Here is an 18,835-nt window from a genome sequence, read left to right as displayed (position 1 = left end):
ATGGTCTTTTAAGAGGTTATTTTCTCTATTTTTATAATTTATATTGCATCCAACTTCCCTACACATATTCAATTCTGTAATAACACATCTCTTCATTCTTTATGGTTTCATTTTCAGAATAAGTAAGTAAATATAAAATCAACTTGGAAAAACAAAGAAACAAAAAAAGAAAAATTAACCAAAAAATAAAGTTAAGTAACAAATAAAATGCCTAAATATATTGTTTTCCTCACTAACAATATAACATTTTTAAATGTGTTACCTGATTTATCCTCATGTAATCCTGCTAAGTAGGCACAATTATTACCCTAATTTTGAGGTGGAGAAAATTGAAGTTTAGTGTCATGGTTTAAACTGAAGTGGTTTGATTTGGGTGCACATCAAGAGTATAGCAAATGACTTTTCAAATGTACTGTGGTTGGCTTTGTTATGCTTTTTCCTGTCTGATAGGCTCTGAATGACTACTAATGTCTTCCTCTCTTGTTATTCAGATACTGGAGCTGAATGGAAATTGGGGAAAGGAGCTTGTGAAATAGATGTGGAAAAAACAGTATAGAAAGAGACTATGTACCATCAGCCAGAACATTGAAAAATATGAATATGTCACTAACTCGGGAATTCAAATTGGACAGTTTTTAGAAAACCCAACCACATGTGGACTTAATTTCTTACATTTCTTAAGGGCATCAATTGGTGATAATGGTATGGGGACTGACTCCTATATAGAACAAAACAGGGCTAAATAACCTGATGTGGACTAGCTTTATCAGCTCCTTGCACCAGCCACTGGATTTGACAGTTTCAATAGAAATAGAGAACACACGTTAGTTTTCAGAAGGTGTTAAATAGATGTGGAAATTTTTATTTTATTTCAGGAGCTAAGGCTAATATTTGTTCATATATGGTAGGTTTTACTTTAGAAATAGAATATAATTTTTAGAAGGCAATTTAAACTACTAATAAAGATAAGTGACATAAACTTAACAAGAAAAGAGTTTGTTAAGAGGCAGGCTTGACACATTAAGAAATAGATTTCAGGTGCATTTAATATATGAGAAAGGCTTTCATATAGTAGAATCATGGTTACCCTCTACAAGTAAATTCAATTTATAGTTTATATTTACCAACTGGAAAATTCTAGGATCTCTGGGGTAACTTAAAATAAAAATTATACCATCTCTAGATCCTAAAAGAATCTGGTAGCTTTTCAGAATTTGGCATCATTTGCAGTGGACTCTTGCTTCAGGGGAGGTATTATTGTATGCTTCACAGGACTAGGCCTGGAAGAAATGGACCCATTATCCTCCCAGGATCTAAGCTCAGGGTGTATGGACCTACTTGACATTTCCAAAAAGTATCAATTTGTTCATTCTAACATCTGTTTCTTCCTTTACCTGGATTCACCTCTTTTGCCTTCCATTCTTAACTTTGATTATTTTGTGAACTTCTTTCTTCCTTTAAAATACTTTAAAGGGCCTTTAAAATCTGCTCAAAACACAAAGTATTAGCTCCTCTCTGAAGCTGTTTCATGGTCTCAGTGTCTACATTCCCCATGCAGGTAGCTAAGACATTGACACATAAGGAATTAAAAGAAGACCAGGTAGCTGCAGCAGAAGGCAAGGGGAGAAGTGGATAAAATTAGGTGGGGTATATAGTTAGGAGTCTGTGTGGATTTTATTCTGAGTGCAGTGGAAAGCCATGAATGTGTTTAAGCAGGGGCATATTTTAAAGAATATTTTTTGGAGTATATACAACCAGGAATAGGGATGGGGAAACATTTTTCATATTCCAGAGGAGAGCGGATGGTGGCCTGGACCAAGGCTACAGCAGTAAATGTAGATTTTAACAACTATGTTAGAAATTTTGTTTTTCTTATGACCTAGATATGGTAAGGATGTGGATGAAGGGAAGGGTATTCAGTGATGTCTAGGTTTTCTGGCTTAAGTAACTGAGTAGAAGTACTACAATCTCTAAGATATGAAAGAAACTGAGCCAGGAAGGAAATTGGTTGGAGGGGAGAGGTTTGAAGGGAATCCTAGCTCTTTAAACTTGATGTAAGCTTGGAGATATTTAGCTCAGAGGTGAGTGTAACTGGAGCAAAGCTCACTCTAGAAATTACTGACTTCTACAACTATAATCACCTTTTCCATTTTCTGAACCATGGAAACTCAAGTGCCACTTTAGGAAACAGTATTTTAAATTTTAAATAGCATAATAGGTAATACATGCATAGCACAGAAAATCCAGGTGAACAAAGCAAAAAGCATGAATAAATACTTAGAGACATGCAAAGATCACAGCCTTAGGCTTTTAAGATAATTTTCAGAGATTATTATACCTTATAGCTGTGATCAGCTACTTAAGTCATGGATTTTGAGTAACTCAATCCTGAGTTTCAAAAATGCTTTTAAATATTTAATATTAAAAATTAATCTAGCTTTAGTTTCAATTAATTGCTAATCTTAAGATCTAGTACAAACTTCAAAGTCCTTTCATAGGCTTACAAATTATCAAGTGTATTCTTAAAGCTCAAAATACGATCATGGAATAAACTCAAATCAGTATTTATATTACACTTAATAAGTGCATTTGTTGCATGACAAACTGTTATAGCTAACTAGAAAATATATTGAGCTAACAAGAAATCATATGATCCCAGCAGTAGGATTTGTGCCAAAACAAGAATCAGATTATTTTCAGTTATTTCATACAATACAAGGAAGGCAGAGAGTTGAGCAGTCTATTGTAAGAAAAGTCTGCTAAAACTTGGAAGTGTAGAGATGGCTACACAGATTCAATGCCCCATGTCTTGAGAATGAAACTCTGTGTGATGCTATCAAGTAGAATGAAGCATAATGAGGAAAACAAAAAGCTTAAGTTCCCCCGCAGCCAGAACTTAATGGACATAGCAAAAGAGAAGAGAGGTACTGAGAATCCTTTATAAATGTGGAAAATTGATTAAAAGGGAGGGGAAGTGAGTGCCTTCATATTGTCTTATTCATTTATTTATTCAACAGTGATTTGCTGAGTGCCTACCAGTTACTCTCCTAAGTGTTACACAAAACAGATAACCCCGCCCTTGTGACACTTACATTTTAGTGAAGGAAACAGTTAATGATATGATAAATTAGAAGGCATTGAGTGCTACAGAAAAAGGAAAAGTAGAGCAAAGTAGTAAGGCTGGGAGGGGACCTGTGGGGATGGATATGGGTTGCGATGTTAATATAGGATGGCCAAAATATCACTCAATTACTCAGGTAACTTTTGAGCAAGTACTTGAAGGACATGAGGAATTCAGTCAAGTAGATACTCCAGAAAGAGCATTCCTAGAGAGGACACAGCTAATGTAAATGGCCTAAGGTAAGGGTATACCTGGAATGGAATAGAGGCTACTGTGGCTGGAATAGGGTAAGAGAGGGACTAGTAGGAAATGAGACCAGTGAAGTAATGAATTGAGAAGGGGGGATGGGTGATGCACAGGGGTCAGACTGATGTAGGATCTCCTAAGCCACTGTAAATATTCTGAGTAAAATAAGGAATTGATTTGAATAGAAAGGAGCGTAGTGGGGCAAAGATAGGAGGAAGAAGAACAGTTAGGAAGTTATAATAATCGAGGTGAGAGATGATTGTGACTGGGACCAGGGTGGTAGCTATGGAGATGGTGATAAATCATCAGATTATGTTTATGAGAACAAGTAAGATTTCTTAAAGACTTGGTGAAGAATTAAAGAAAGAGGTATGTGCTAGGCAGAATACCCCCCAAAGGTGTCCACATCTTAATCTCAAAAATCTGTGAATATGTTACATTACATGACAAAATGGAATTAAGAATTTCAATTGGAATTAAAGTTGCTAATTGGCTGACCTGGAGATGAGGAGACTTTCCTGGCTTCTTGAATGGTGCAGTCTAATCACATGGGTTCTTTAAATGCAGAAGTTCTCCTGTTATGCTGAGAAAAAGATGAGATGACATAAGGATCAGAGAGGTGTAATGCAAAGAGTACTGCCCTTCTCTTGCTGGCTTTGGAATGGAGGGAAGGACCACAAGTCAAGGAATGTAGGAAGCTGCTAGAAGGTAGAAAAAGTAAGAAAATGAATTTGCCCCTTGAGCCTCCAGAAAAAAATGCAGGTTTGCTGACATCTTGATATTAGCCCATTGAGTCTTATGTTAGACTTTTAATCTACAGAGTTGTAAGATACTATCTGTATTGTTTAAGCCATTACGTTTGTGGTGACATTTTATAGCAGCAATAAAAAACTAATCCAAAATCATGAATGACTCCAGGATTTGGGCCTGAGACCTTGAGAAAAAGGAAAATTCTGCCTTGAAGAGTTTGGGGGACAGCAAGGTGGGAAGAATAGGAAATAAAATTGGGGCTTGTTAGGTTAGAAATTTTTATTATTTGTCCAAATGTGAAAATATCAAGTAAGCAGTTATAAATATGAGTCTGGAACTTGAGAGGCTATGGGCTAGAAAAGTAAATGGGAGTTTTTAATACCAGTTATTAGGTGGTTTGTACACACAAGACCAGACTATATCACTAGAATTTTTTACAGCATTTAGACATTTCTTTCAGTTTATAGTTTAAACCCTAAAATATTTCTATTCCAATTACTCTGACCCCAGCCACTACTTAGAAGTGAATTCAATAGCATAGACTCATTTATTTTTAATCTGGTAATTTAAAAACATTCTAACAGTGTGACCCAAGTAAGAGTTGTGAATTTTCATGCAATTTTGCCATTAAGAACTCAATGGGTGATTATAATGTTAGAAAAGGGTGAGGAAACAGAGAGTGGGATATCACAAGACAATTGTGATGACATTCTAGTTAGGGCCTGATGGGAATAGGACAGAGAAAATGGAGACCAAAAAATTGGAATCAGCATGACAAGGGGCCAGATTAAATACGCAGAGCAAAGGCTAGTGAAAGAGTGTGGTTGGTTCTCTGTGAGGCTCAGTCTAGTGAGAAAAACAGATTGTGGAGCTAAGATTACCTGGAAGGCTGGTGGTCATTCGGTTTTTAAAATGTTAGAGGGCTGTTATGACAGCAGAGATGAGATATCCAGCAGACACTGGCAATGTGTTTGTGGTTTGAATAGAAGGTTTATACATGTAGATTTGGGGTCAACTTTTTAAGGGGCGATGAGAGAGAGGAGCCAGGCAAAGGTCTGAGACGGAAGAGTCAGACAGCAGTTCCCTAGACGTCCTGCAGAGTCCGACTCCAGACTGTATGATGTCAGACCCAAGGGAAACTGGGAAAGCCTATCATGTGAAAATCAAGGTCTACTTATAATAAAGGTACTTGGAGAATTAAAAAACAAAACAAAACACTTTCAGACACACGAGCTCATTCGATTCATTCCAGAAGTCTATTATACTTCATTCCATTTGTAGATGAGGGAACTAAGAGAATTCAAGTTCATGAATGGGAAGTAGAATTCAAACTCAAGTTATCTGGGACCTAATCCTGGGTTCTTTTCACTAGGCCATGAAATGCTGTAGAGAAGTTGGTAAAAATAAAAACCAAAGTCCTTATAATGGCCTGCCAGGTTCTAGTGATTTTTCAATCAGCCTTTACCTCTCTGACCTTATTGCCTGCTATTCACCCCTCGAACACTCACCCCTCGCACACTCCCATACAGCTCACTGTTGTCCTTGTTGTTCTGCAAACATGCCAGACGTTATTTTGCCCGGGGACTTTGCACTCATTTCTTTCTCCTCAAATGTTCTTCCCTAAAATTCTCTCACCTCCTTTAGGTCTTTCTTGTACTTTCACCTGCTAAATGGATTCTACTGCCATCCTCCTATTTTATACTACAACATGCTTTATCACCTTTTAGCATACTATATAACAAACCAGTGTATAATAAATACTGTACTTTGTTTGGTTTTTACCAATTTTTCTCATGATGTATTCCAAGCACCTAGAACAATGTCTGGTACATAATTAGAACTCCATAAAATATTAATTGATCCCATGAGCTTTGAGAAAGCTCCTGCTGTATGCTTGGAACAGAAAACAGGCTGCAATGGTTTCAACCTTGAATGCTGGTGAGGGATGGGAAGGAGAGGTGGGGAAGCTAGGCCACTCTCTTTGAGAAGTTTGGTGATAAAGAAAGGAGATTAGAGAGTGGCTAATGAGGCAGAGCAGAGTCAAGCAGAAGTTCGATCCTATCCTGTAAGATGAAGAAGACCTTATGTTTAAGGAATCTGTGTAGAAGACCAAGCTAAAGATTCAAGTCAGAAGGTTGAATATGGAGGGAGGAAAACTATAGAATTAGCAATGTGGCAAAAAATAAAACAAAAAACAAACAAAAAAGCACCCACAAACAAACAAAAAACTAAGAGTTCTAACCACCATAAAAATCCAAAGCAAAAGCAGATGGCATCAGGGCATGCTGCTTCTGACAATTTGAACTCCATGTTGAGGACATTATAGCTATGAAAGCATTCAGCCAGAGGCTGTGTTGCTGCCTTTAAGCACCAGGCAACATATGAGATATTAAAAGTAGGAGAGAAATCCAACAGAGAAACCAGAATAATACAGCACATCATTTAGACAGGTCTTCTGAAAATGAGAGTAGAGAAATGGTACTCACCCCAGGATACACAAACCAGATGCCCTATGAATATAGCAGGACACATTCCTGTGTAGTGTGTAGGGTTGCAATAGGCTCAGTGGGAAGTGCAATATGCTTTACTAATAGGCCTTCAGATTTTTCTCTCAAAGTTCACACTTCTACTCACTTCTTTATGATCTCATTGATACTTGCTGATCTGAGGATAATGGCCTTCAATTATAATTAAAGGTCATATGAGAAGCCTTCTTCCCTGGTCATGTGGTAGTCAGAGCCCATCCCTTGGACCCCTGAGAAAGTGTGTCCCTCATTAAGAGGATTTGGTGGCAGGAAGCCCGTGGACAATATCTTGTGGTGCAGGATGCCACTGCAGGAAGTGCAGTTCCCTTGATCTCTGTAGTCATTTGCCAGGTTGTCCATTATGAATGGACAACTTTCTATAGTCTATGCCTAGTTCATACAATTTTCTCTTTGGATATTGTTTCAACTTCTTTTGGGCATGTGGGACTTTTTGAAAATTGTGACCTTGATTAAAAAATATCAATATACAGGTAATGTATCATAGAATTGTATACTTGAAAGCTATGTAATGTTATTAACCAATGTAACCCCAATAAATTTAATAAAAAATATATAGAATTTACAATAAAAAGTAACTCTACTGACACCATGTCAACAAAAAAATAAAAAACAAATTGAATCTTTTGGGGTCTGTCAGTCATCCATAAAGAGATAAATTGCATACCTTTATTGAGCACAATCAATGCCTGTCAGGCCATGTTTATTGCTTTTCTTGGATTATCTAGTTTCATGCTCAAACAGCTCCATGAAGTATGGATCATTGTCATCTTCATTTTGTAGGTGAAAAAACTAAGGCTTAGACACATTAAGTAATTCACACATTGCAATTAGTTGGCTAGTATAGAACCAGCAGTTTGATGTTGGTGCCCACACCCTCAACAGGCCACTAACTTCTTATTATGACCTTTAGAAGTCTTACCTCTTTGGCATGAAACAGAAAGCAGACCTACTCTCCGTTTATGTTTGACCAGAGATATGTTTATTTTCACCCTTGAACTACTAGTGAGAGTCTCTCCATGTAACTCTCCAAACAGCTAATTTAAAAATAAGTGTTCTTTGTGTGGATATATTTCTAATTTTAGCATCACCTGTTTATTAGTGGATTGTATAAAAGCTTTGATATTCTGGTTTAAGCTTTTGGAATGACCTTACAGGGAAGGATAGTAACACTTGTGATCTCAGTAAGAATAACACTTGGCTGTGAATAATCATTTTGTTCTTGACATCAGAGGAATTTGGGGTTCCTGGTATACATATAATGATCTGGATTATATATATATAATCGCTACTCAAACCCCAGTGACTTGTTAAAAAGCAAATGGTTGAGCCTGGTCAGTTCTCTGTCGTTAGAGCATTGGCCTGTGGATTGAAGGGTCGCAGGTTCATTTCCTGGTCAAGGGCTCATACCTCAGTTCCAGGTTTGATTCCCCAGCCCCTGTAGGGGCACATGTGGGAGGCAACCAGTAGATGTGTCTCTCTCATATTTTCTCTCTCTCTCTCTCTCTCTCTCTCTCTCTCTCTCTCTCTCTCTCTCTCCCTCTGTCTCATTCCCTCCCTCCCCCTCCCCCTTCCCTTCCACTTTCTAAAGATCATAGGGGGGTGGGGAGTGGTATCTTTGGGTGAGAATTTTAAAATAATAACAATAAAAATTTTAAAATAAAATGGTTGAACATTAACTGGTCAAATTAATAATTTGTTTGAAAGTATGAATGGCTGGAAAAGAACAACCTTTCCAATCAACAGTGTCAGTGCAATAACATTAGCATCCCAACAAAGTAGACAAGTGACTTTCATGCACTTTTATACATCAGGATGGGGAAAAGAAATAAGGTGGTAATTCTGATTTTGCAGAAATTTATAGCACTTTGTTTTGTCTTAAAAGTTATGTTTTTGATGAATTTATTTCAGTAGATTATGTTTTGCTTTAATTCTTTAATTGTTATCTCTAGCTCTAAGTGATTTATGCAGAAGCGTCTGGGCCCCAGATGGTTGTTTCTTAATATTAGTTGATGTGTTGTAATGACTGTGCACCCCAGGTTGGCTTTTATATTTTACTGCATTTTAAGCAGTTTTACTTCAACTGCTTACTTTTTATTTTTTATTTAGTACTTCTTTTAAACAAGTGATATCTGTTATACCTTATCTATGTTTCCATCATTTTTCAGTTCTTAAAATCTTACTAGTATATTTAAGCAGCCTCTTCATGAAGAAAATACAAAATAGGTATAAAGGAATGACTTGTTAATATTTCTGCCAAGTGATTAATGTAAATATATGAGAAACATTGTTTTGCTAATAATTTGGGAATTATTGCACCCATGGCCACCTTTATAGAAACATACAATTAACGGTTATTCCTTAGTTTGACTATTAAATGTTGGCAAAAGCAGAGTGAGCATAAATAGCTAAAATCTTCAAAAATCAATGACTGAAGAGCATTTTTTTTTTACTTTTTTTTCTATTTTCTTTTTTCTTTTTTTTTTTTATTGCTTAAAGTATTACAAAGGGTATTACATATGTGCCCATTTTATCCCCCCGCCCTAGATAGTCCCCCAGCCTCCCCTATCCCCCAGTGTCTTATGTCCATTGGTTATGCTTATATGCATGCATACAAGTCCTTTAGTTGAACTCTTACCCCCCTACCTCCTGCCCCCCAACCCTCCCCGGCCTTCCCGCTGCAGTTTGACAATCTGTTTGAGGCAGCTCTGCCTCTGTATCTATTATTGTTCAAAAGTTTATAATGGTCTCTATTATCCATGAATGATGAATTAATCTTTCCCATCAATTTTTAAAGCTACATTTTTTTGTCCTTAGATTCCTGAAACTCCATTCTTTACCACGATCAATAGGCCCAGTGACTGTTTCAAACTAGCCATGGACCCTAGAGGAAAGCTGTGGTTTGGTCACACAGTGAATATGAGGAGAAGGCTGGGGATGATATAAGGATAATGACACTAGTAATTGTGAGTTACTATATGCTAGCAGCTATATGTCATTTCTCACAGTCCTCACACAATGGTGTTTCAAGTTCTGTCTCCCATTTTACAGGCAAGGAAACCTAGCCAGGTTACCTAAACTCATTTACATATGACGTTATAGGTGGTGACTCCCGGAAGGCCCTCCAATGTGATGTTCCGTTCCTCCCCATACTTCAGAGTCATGGGTGATGGGTTCCCACCAATCCTCAGGTAATCAAGGTTCAAAGCTGGTGGGCAGCATTTTAACAGTCTACCCCTCTTTTCTTTACATATATATACACACTAGAGGCCCGGTGCACAAAATTTGTGTACTTGGGAGGGTCCCTTAGCCCAGCCTGTGCCCTCTCACACTCTGGGACCCCTCGGGGAATGACCACCTGCTGGCTTAGGCCCGCTCCCTGGGGGATTGGGCCTAAGCTGGCAGTCAGACATTCCTTTGGCAGCCCGGGAGCCCTCGGGGGATGTCCACTTGCAAGCGGGGAGCACGCCTAGCAGCAGTCGGACATCCTTAGCACTGCTGAGGAGGTGGGAGAGGCTCCCAGTCAGCCAGACTTGTGGCTGAGCAGAGCTCCCCCTGTGGGAACACACTGACCACCAGGGGGCAGCTCCTGCATTGAGAGTCTGCTCCCTGGTGGTCAGTGTGTGTCATAGTGACCACTGATTCCCAGTTGCTCTGCTGTTAGGGTCAATTCATATATATATATATATATATATATATATATATATATATATATATATATATATCTACACTAATAAAAGAGAAAAATGGTAATTGGCGTACGGCGATAGCATTTTCATTGGCTAATCAGGGCTATATGCAAATTAACTGCCAACTAAGATTGGCAGTTAACTGCCAACAAGATGGCGGCTAATTTGCATATGTAGGCACAATGCAGGGAGGCGAAAGGGAAAGCAGGAAGAAGCCCCCTGCCACTGACAGTGATCTGAAACCCAGGGGGGAGCTAAGAGCTGGGGGGCAGGGCAAAGGCGGCCCTGGGGCTGCCTTTGCCCTGCCCCCCAGCCATGATCGGAGAATCAGGCGCCTTTGCCACCCTGGCCAGTGATAGCAGGAAGTAGGGGTGGAGCCAGCGATGGGAGCTGGGCACGGTCGAAGCTGGCAGTCCCAGGAGCTAGGGGTCCCTTGCCTGGGCCTAAAGCAAAGCCCATGATCGCGGCGCCCCCCGCTGCCACTGCAGGTCCCCGCTGCCCGGGCCGGACGCCTAGGCCAGAGGTGTCAGGCCTGGGCAGGGGCGGAGCCTGCAACCGCGGGGAGCTGGGGGTCCCCTGCCCAGGCCTGACACCTCTGCCGGAGGCCTCAGGCCTGGTCAAGGGGCCGATCCGGTGATTGGTGATCGGAGGGTGATGAGGGTCAACTCCTCTGGCTGAGGCATCAGGCCTGGGTGGGGGGCGGAGCCAGGGGTTGGGGGGATATGATGGTCCCCTTGCCCAGGCCTGAAGCCTGGGTCAGAGGCGTCAGGCTTGGGCGGGGGGTGGAGCAAGCGATCAGAGGGAGATGGGGGTCCCCTGCCCAGGCATGATTCTTGGGCCAGAGGCCTCAGGCCTGGGCGGGGGCCAGAGCCAGTGATCGGGGGGAGATGGGGTTCCCCTGTCCAAGCCTGACACCTCTGGTGGAGGTGTCAGGCCTGGGCAAGGGGCCGATCAGGCGATTGGAGGGTGATGGGGGTCAATGCCTGAGGGCTCCCAGTATGTGAGAGGGGGCAGGCTGGGCTGAGGGACACTCCCCCCCCCCCACCCAGTGCACGAATTTCGTGCACCGGGCCCCTAGTATGTATGTATGTATATATATATATTAGTATTATCATCATTTTCTCTCTGCCTCTTCATAATCCTGTGGAATGAACTTAAGCCACACCCCATAAAATCTTGTTTTTTAAATTTTTATTTTTAAAGTATATTATGTTACACCCTGATGTGAGACTAGGAGACACTGTCACTCCATTTGAACAGTTTAGAGAAAGTCCAATAGCAAATGGATTTGATGCTATTTCACTTTGTAGGTGGAAAGAGAACTTTTTCATTACTCAGTGATGAATCCAATGATAAAAACCTCAATGGAGCCAGATCTATATTTTATTAACTTTTTTATTTCTACGTGCTCCCAATACAACAAACAGCATCAGTAGTGTACACTTTGATAAAAAAAAAAAAAAGAACGTTTAGCTTAGTAGAAAAGGAAGCTCAAAGATCAGAAGTATAACGAATGTGTACATCTTTATGGGAGGTGTATGTGTGTGACCATCTTTAAACTCTCTTATGGACCAGATGTATACACATGCAAGCAAACTAGAGAGAATTCATTTTGGGGGGTGGGGAATGACCTTTCCTTGAGGCTCGGGATTATTTTATGATCTGGAATTCACCTAACTCATTTGACTTTCAAAAGTCTTGCACAAAGTAGCAGCGATTCCTTGGAGGTATAGAGTCAATAGGTGAAGCTGTTAGTTTATCATGGTTCAAATGCAAAAGTCCTTGCACATCCTGTGCTTTGAAGGTTAACATGTCTTCATGTTAGCATGCATAATACATTTAAACAGTTCAGAAACTGACCTCGAAACCATTATGGTGACATGCATATTTCTTTATTCTTTGAAGTATAATTCATGAAGTGCATATCTCTTTCACATACTTTTTTAAAAAAAATGTTTCTAATTCACTATTTCAAAAAAAGCTAACTAAGTCCATATATTTTGTTTCATTGAAGGGGAACAAATCAACTTCATTTCAACTACTTTAAAGATGCAAATGGTTGCATCACATCAAATTTGTTCAGCTTTAGCTCTTTGATTTGGCTGTTGTTGTTTGCTTGAGTTTCTCCCACAGGCACAGCACAAAGCATGCATCTCTAATATGACTCTCTAGTTTGCCAAACTATGCCATTGATATTAGTGTAAATATTTAGTACATAAAAATACTATCAAGGAAAAAATCAACTTTTAATAAATATCTTCAGTTCTGAATTCTATATACAAGTACTTTACATCTACTCCCTGGAGAGAGCATTTCTGGCTTCACTGTGAGTAAGGTGACCACTGGCATAAATTACTAGCACATTATTGCAGTCAGATGCATTGTGGTTGTGAACATTTGGGTGTGTGAACCATGCAGAAAATAAATATTGCAACCATTGACAAATGCTTTTTAGAACCTGCTTCCAAAGCCCTACTAGAGTATAGATTCTAGTTCAGCTACCAACATACAAATTATCTCAATACATATTCCTTTGTTATTATTACAGTACACTGAGTATGCTTTTTCTTGGATGTGTCAACAATGGGAAAATAAAAAAAAACAGAACTTAAAAACATAGGACACTTCAGTGGTGCCTATTGAGGTCCTGGTAAGAAGTTTCCATTTTTGTATTGCACAGGTTCATTGACTGGTCTGTTCCCTGTGACCACAGTCCATTTCTTTTTATTAAAGGATGGAAAGTAATAGGTAAGCTGAAATCTGTATATCTGCAGCTTACCTGTTTTTGTTTTTGTTTTTTCTGTAACTTAAGCATCACACTGTTGATTAAATAAAACCCTTGGTATTGTCAGTAGCTGCAATTCTAACTTCTTTGTAACATTCTGCTTTGAATATCAGCCCAAAAAATGTCAAATAGGCAATACTCCATGACAAGCACCTAGAACATCCAGAAATGTAATATAGTAAACAATCATTTGAGAACACATCTCTTAAAATAATACTGATTTCTGCAATATACAGTATTTACACAACAGCTGCAAATTTGCTCATACAATATTTCTAATATAGATAAATAGAAATACAAGTCTACAAATTCTTTGCTCCATTTCCAAAATATTTTGTTAAGGTGTAAACCATTGGCACCTCCTTTTTACTATAACTTTTAAAGCAAAAAATCAGCTGATATGCACAAATGGCTCCAGTCCCTTTTCTGCTGTAGAGAGTGACCAATATACTTAGCCACTTTCCTTCTGTTAATATTCTTTGGTGCCTTCTTCCAATGAATTCTGGTAATGAGTCAATGAAGAACAAAAAAGGAGGAAAGCAACTAGAAAGTGAACCAGCACTTTTGCTCTTCCGTTTACAGGTAAAATGAGTTGACAATGTATGGAGATGACCACTTTACACAAGCTGTATGCACCACTGGGAGAGGGAGCTTGGCCAGGCTTTCCTCTGATTTCTAGCCTTTTAGGTTCACCTTTTCATCTTTCCAAGGTGGGCGATCTTAGCGGATGTCTGTTGTCATTAATCTTTTCCTCTTTCTTTGAGGTTCTTGCCTGAGAAGAAGCACCTGTTGAATCATGGACTGCAAGGAAGGGGGCAGCAGCGGTTTGTGAGGATGACGTGAGGTGTCCACTCCTGGTGGCAGGGGAGACCTGTCCCACAGGCTTACTTCCTGCTCGCTGAGCTCTCCTCTGGGGTAAGTTAGCACCATCGGGTTTACTGTTTGGCCTGAGAGTAGCATATGCATTTGGACCTCCTGCTGAAGAGATCCTACTCAAAGATTTCTTCCTCTCAGCAGGAGTCTCTGAATAGTAAGGAACCAAAGATGTAGGCATCACTAGGGATCCAGGGAGGTCACTGGGGTTAAAGATAACTTCATCACGAGTTTCAGCAGCTTCAGGAAGGAAGGGCGGTGGCAGGGTGCTGCTGCGTTTGCTGCAGGACTCACAGCACAACTTGTTATAACCTGGGATGGAGCAGTACCGCGCCAGCACCTCCATTTGACAGAATATGGATTTATCTCCCAAACATGGCTCATCTGCAAAAAGTACAAATTTTTATGAATTTACAAAAGATTTAAGTGAAACCAGACATTGATGGGAGTTGTTCAAAGGAACCTTTACATTACAGATATCAGCATGAGGATGAATTCAATGCAGTAAGTAATTCTTTATGTGCAAAGCATTTGCGTTTTCCTCCATTTTAATATCTCCAGCAGGAGCCTTCAGAGCAAGGGTATTTTTTTGTTCTCACTAGGAACATATATCTGATTTTCTAAGGAGAAAATAGGATTACTTTTACCACATATATTTTTAGGATATAAAGAAGCATCTGATTTATTTTATAATATAGAGTCGCCTCTATATTAAATTTAAAATAAAAATATATACTCAAGACCTGTTAAAACAAATTAAATCTTAAAGATATATTACCAAAGAAAAAACTGAGATAATGTTTTAATTAGATGTATATTGGCTAATACTATATTGTTAAGTAAGGAACCTGCCATATAACTTGTCAAAGAATCTTTTTTTTCTGAAGTTTGAAAAAGAACAAAAAAGGTCAATAATAAAAAAAAAAGAACAAAAAGGGGTCAGTTGGCAAGGCCAACAGGAGAGCTAAAAATACCACCTTTATTTATTATGTATTAGAAATGATAAATTACTTACTAGAGTTACAGAACCATGTCCATGTCCCAAACTGTGGAATGACTTATATTTACCTGACATTTACAAATCTACCATATAGTATGATGTTTGAGTATTTTCTATTAGCCAAAGTAATTTGCTAATTATGTTGTGAATGCCTGAGAATCACCTTAATGAGGTTTCACCTCAAATATCAATTCCTCATCATATGTAAATGACTCTTTCTATGCCTATTATCTTAAAACTAGAGGCCCGGTGCATGAAAATTCATTCACTGGAGGGGGGGTCACTCAGCCTGGCCTGCCCCCTCTCACAGTCCTGGAGCCCTCAGAGGTGGGAGACAACTCGGCGATCAGGGGAAGGCAAAGCCCCATCATACCTCTGCTGCTGTCACTGCCGGCAGTGCAAGCCTCGGCCGGCCCTGGTTACCTGAGCCTTGGGCAGCCCTGGGCGTCTGGGCAGCTGCCATCCGAGGCTTGCCTGCGCCTCGGGTCTAGGTGGTTGGGAGGCTGAGGGGACTGGGGGTTTCCAGAGGCAGGCACACGGAGCAGCCACATGCCTACCACCCTGGTGGGGCTAAGGGGACTGGGCCCCACCACCTTGTGGCTGTGGGTGCCTCCATCTTTGAGGGCAGGCAATTAGCAATATTCCATCCTTATTGGCTGTAGGCGCTGCCATCTTTGAAGGTGGGATAGTCAATTAGCATATTCCGTCCTTATTGGCTGTGGGTGATGCCATCTTTGCAACAGTGTGAGGGTCAATTAGCATATTCCCTCTTTATTAGATAGGATTAGAGGCCCAGGGCACAAATTTGTGCACCAGTGGGGTCCCTCGACCTGGACTGTGGGATCAGGCCAAAACCAGCTCTCCGACATCCCCCGAGGGGTCCCGGATTGTGAGAGGGCACAGGCCAGGCTGAGGGACCCCACCGGTGCATGATCAGGGAGGGATGCGGAAGGTTGGACAGCTGGGGAGGAACCGTGGAAGGGCTCCAGGGCATGTCTGGTCTGTCTTGCTCAGTCCCAATCGGCTTGGTCCCAGCAGCAAGATAACTTACTGGTCGGAACATCTGTCCCTGGTGGTCAGTGTACGTCATAGCAAGTGGCTGAGCAGCCTTAGTATATCATTAGCATATTATGCTTTGATTGGTTGAATGGATGACCGGACACTAAGCATATTAGGCTTTTACTATATAGGATAAGGAAGATAATTTCTTCTTCATGTGTAATTAAGCCTCTAGGTCCTAGGATAACGGACCTTAGCTGACCCTGTACTCTCTCTTCCCATTGACTCCTGACCTCCATCACCCTCATTCTGGCTCCAAGTCTTTGAAACCTTCTAAATTATGTGGCCCAACTCAAAGTGCTCTATTCTCTTTGAGTTAAAGAAGGAGACCACATAAGGGTCTGCTGTGTCTAAGTGTGAGCAGCTTGGCATTGCAGGGACAGGTACACAGCCTGGGTCTAATTATGGCCAGAATATGCTTCTATATGGAAGAGGGAAAAGGCAGAGATATTCTGGGGGGTAATAAGAGCAAAGGAATATATTAATTTCATGGGTAATTTGCCTTGGGATAGATGGGAAGGGCTTAATGGCAGCCATAAATAGTATAATCAAAAATGGGGCTTAGAAAAGGATTCATATGACAAAATTATTAAAATTAAGAACTTTTTTTAGCCTTCTCACTTCATGCCCAGATCATTCTATGGAGTTCAGAAAAAAACGTTTTACACAGGGTCTCAAAAGGCCATTGATCCTAATTGCAGCTTGAGACTCTGAAGGGAAGTGTTACCTACTCCATTGGTATATGGTAGAAATAGGAGGCCTTTTAGAATTCTACATTTCAGAGCAAGAGAGAAGCTAAAAGGATGTGGAATCACTAACATAACATAGTGATGTCCTCCCATCAGCACCTCGGTTTTATAATAAAAACATTTTCTTTTGCCGAAACCGGTTTGGCTCAGTGGATAGAGTGTCGACCTGCAGACTGAGAGGTCCCAGGTTCGATTCCGGTCAAGGGCATGTACCTGGGTTGCGGGCACATCCCCAGTGGGAGATGTGCAGGAGGCAGCTGATCGATGTTTCTCTCTCATCGATGTTTCTAACTCTCTATCTCTCTCCTTTCTCTCTGTAAAAAATCAATAAAATATATTTAAAAAAAACACAACATTTTCTTTTAGCTAAAAAGGAAGAGAATCAAGTATATTCTTGCTGATAATTAGGCCTATTTATAGAAATATATAGCTCTATTAACATCAGCAAAGCTTACTCACAAAGTGTTTAGCCTCCTGGAGGTAATGCCTACATAAAAAATAAAATATTAGGGCAACTAAACTTTATAGCTTCTGAGTAAAGTGTCTTCTCTGGATCTGATGTTGTGTTTTGAACTTTCAAATATCCTTTCCAGAGAAAAATGACTGAATTCAAGTTCTTTGTCTCCCCCTCATGGTCATTCTTGTTCATACCACTACACATTTCAAATGAAAATGTATAATGAAATAATTTATAAGGTTTAAAAGACCTGAAGCCTGAAATTTCTTCCAAAAAAAAATAATAATAAGACATTTGATAAAATAGTGCTTTGCAAATTTTCTTGAAAAAATAAACCATTTAGCACACGTCAATATTCAAGCAATATATGTTGTCGCAGGCCATTAGAAAGGCAACTTCTTTGGTCCCAAGCCTCACTAGTAGGTCTGAGCAGTGTCCACAGTTGTATTAGGCACAGACTTAGTAGAATTGCGTTTAAGAGTAAGTTTGTGATGGAGGGAGGGTAAGGAGAGGACAGAGGGAGAGAATGTGAGACTGGGAAGAGGCACAGGCACATGTGGCAGAGAAAGGGTCGGGGGAGCGCGATGAAGGAGAGTATGGAAGACCTGAGAATAAGATGGGAGGTGGAGAGAGAGGCTGAGAAGAGAAGGTGCGTGCAGGAAGAAGGGCAGCAGCAGAACAGGCAGAGAGGACGGAGGCAGCACAGAAAAGGAGACAGAGTGGCAGAAACTGAAGCCATCCCGTACATATTTTATCTGTTTCGCAGCAGCAAAGCACTGTCTATTTTTAAATTACACTGACTCTGCTTTTGTAATCTAGCAGGAGAGCAGATCAGGCAGATTTCTGCATGTGCAAGGTGTCTATTCAGAACTCACCCTCAGGGAGTGCATGGAGGTAGATGGACAGATATTGGAAATAGCTTTTTAAATAGCATTTGCCACCCACATGTCTATACTGAATAACTTTAGTAACACATTTCAAAACCTTCCACAATATTATGCTTTTACAATGATAGGAGCTTATAAAGAAAGTCACAGAAGACAAGAAGCAGCTCTTCTAGAAACACAAATTGACAGATGCTACATGTACGGGACACAGCCCTGACCCCAGTGGGTTAGGACAATTCCCTGGGTGGAATTCTTTTTAGGCTAATTTTTTAAGATTAATTACCTTTGGTTATTTTCTGATAAGCAAACGGAAATTCCAGAGCTTGTCCTGAAAGGAAATTCTGCTTTTTGGTGCTTAAAAACCATTGTCAGAGCAGTGAAACCAGTTAGTGTCACACCTACCGTTACAGGGAGGCAGCTGGCAGGCTCTGGCGGCCTCGGGCTTGTCCCCGTCGCAGTGGTCACTGGCCCTGCAGAGCACCTGCCTCACCTCCGTCCCTTCACCGCAGGTCACAGAGCACTACAGAGACAAAGGCTGCCATTATAGACGGTTATTGCACCAAGACCATCTTTCTTCCTGCCCCCGCGCTCTCATGCACACACACACGCACACACACACACACACACACACACCCTGGAGTTTCTTCTCTATGGAGGTGGTGCTACACAGTGGTTT

General features: G+C 40.4%; 1 protein-coding gene across 2 annotated transcripts in view; it reads right to left on the bottom strand.

The window, feature by feature from the left end:
- Positions 1–11,721: 11,721 nt before the first annotated feature.
- The window catches only part of ADAMTS3 (ADAM metallopeptidase with thrombospondin type 1 motif 3), a 243,941-nt gene continuing 236,827 nt past the window's right edge, over positions 11,722–18,835 (bottom strand). For both annotated transcript variants that reach the window (XM_081095535.1, XM_081095536.1), the window contains 2 exons: positions 18,562–18,679; positions 11,722–14,391 (listed from right to left, as the gene is read on the bottom strand). In XM_081095535.1, the coding sequence (XP_080951661.1) occupies positions 13,832–14,391; positions 18,562–18,679 (678 nt within the window). In that variant the 3' untranslated portion in view covers positions 11,722–13,831. The remainder of the gene's footprint in view (positions 14,392–18,561; positions 18,680–18,835) is intronic.

This window comes from Myotis nattereri (genome assembly GCF_964212035.1).
Source record: "Myotis nattereri genome assembly, chromosome: 1".
In the NCBI taxonomy this organism is placed as follows: domain Eukaryota; kingdom Metazoa; phylum Chordata; class Mammalia; order Chiroptera; family Vespertilionidae; genus Myotis; species Myotis nattereri.
The sequence above is the reverse complement of the archived record's forward strand: the minus strand, read 5'-3'. Positions and strand labels throughout refer to the sequence as shown.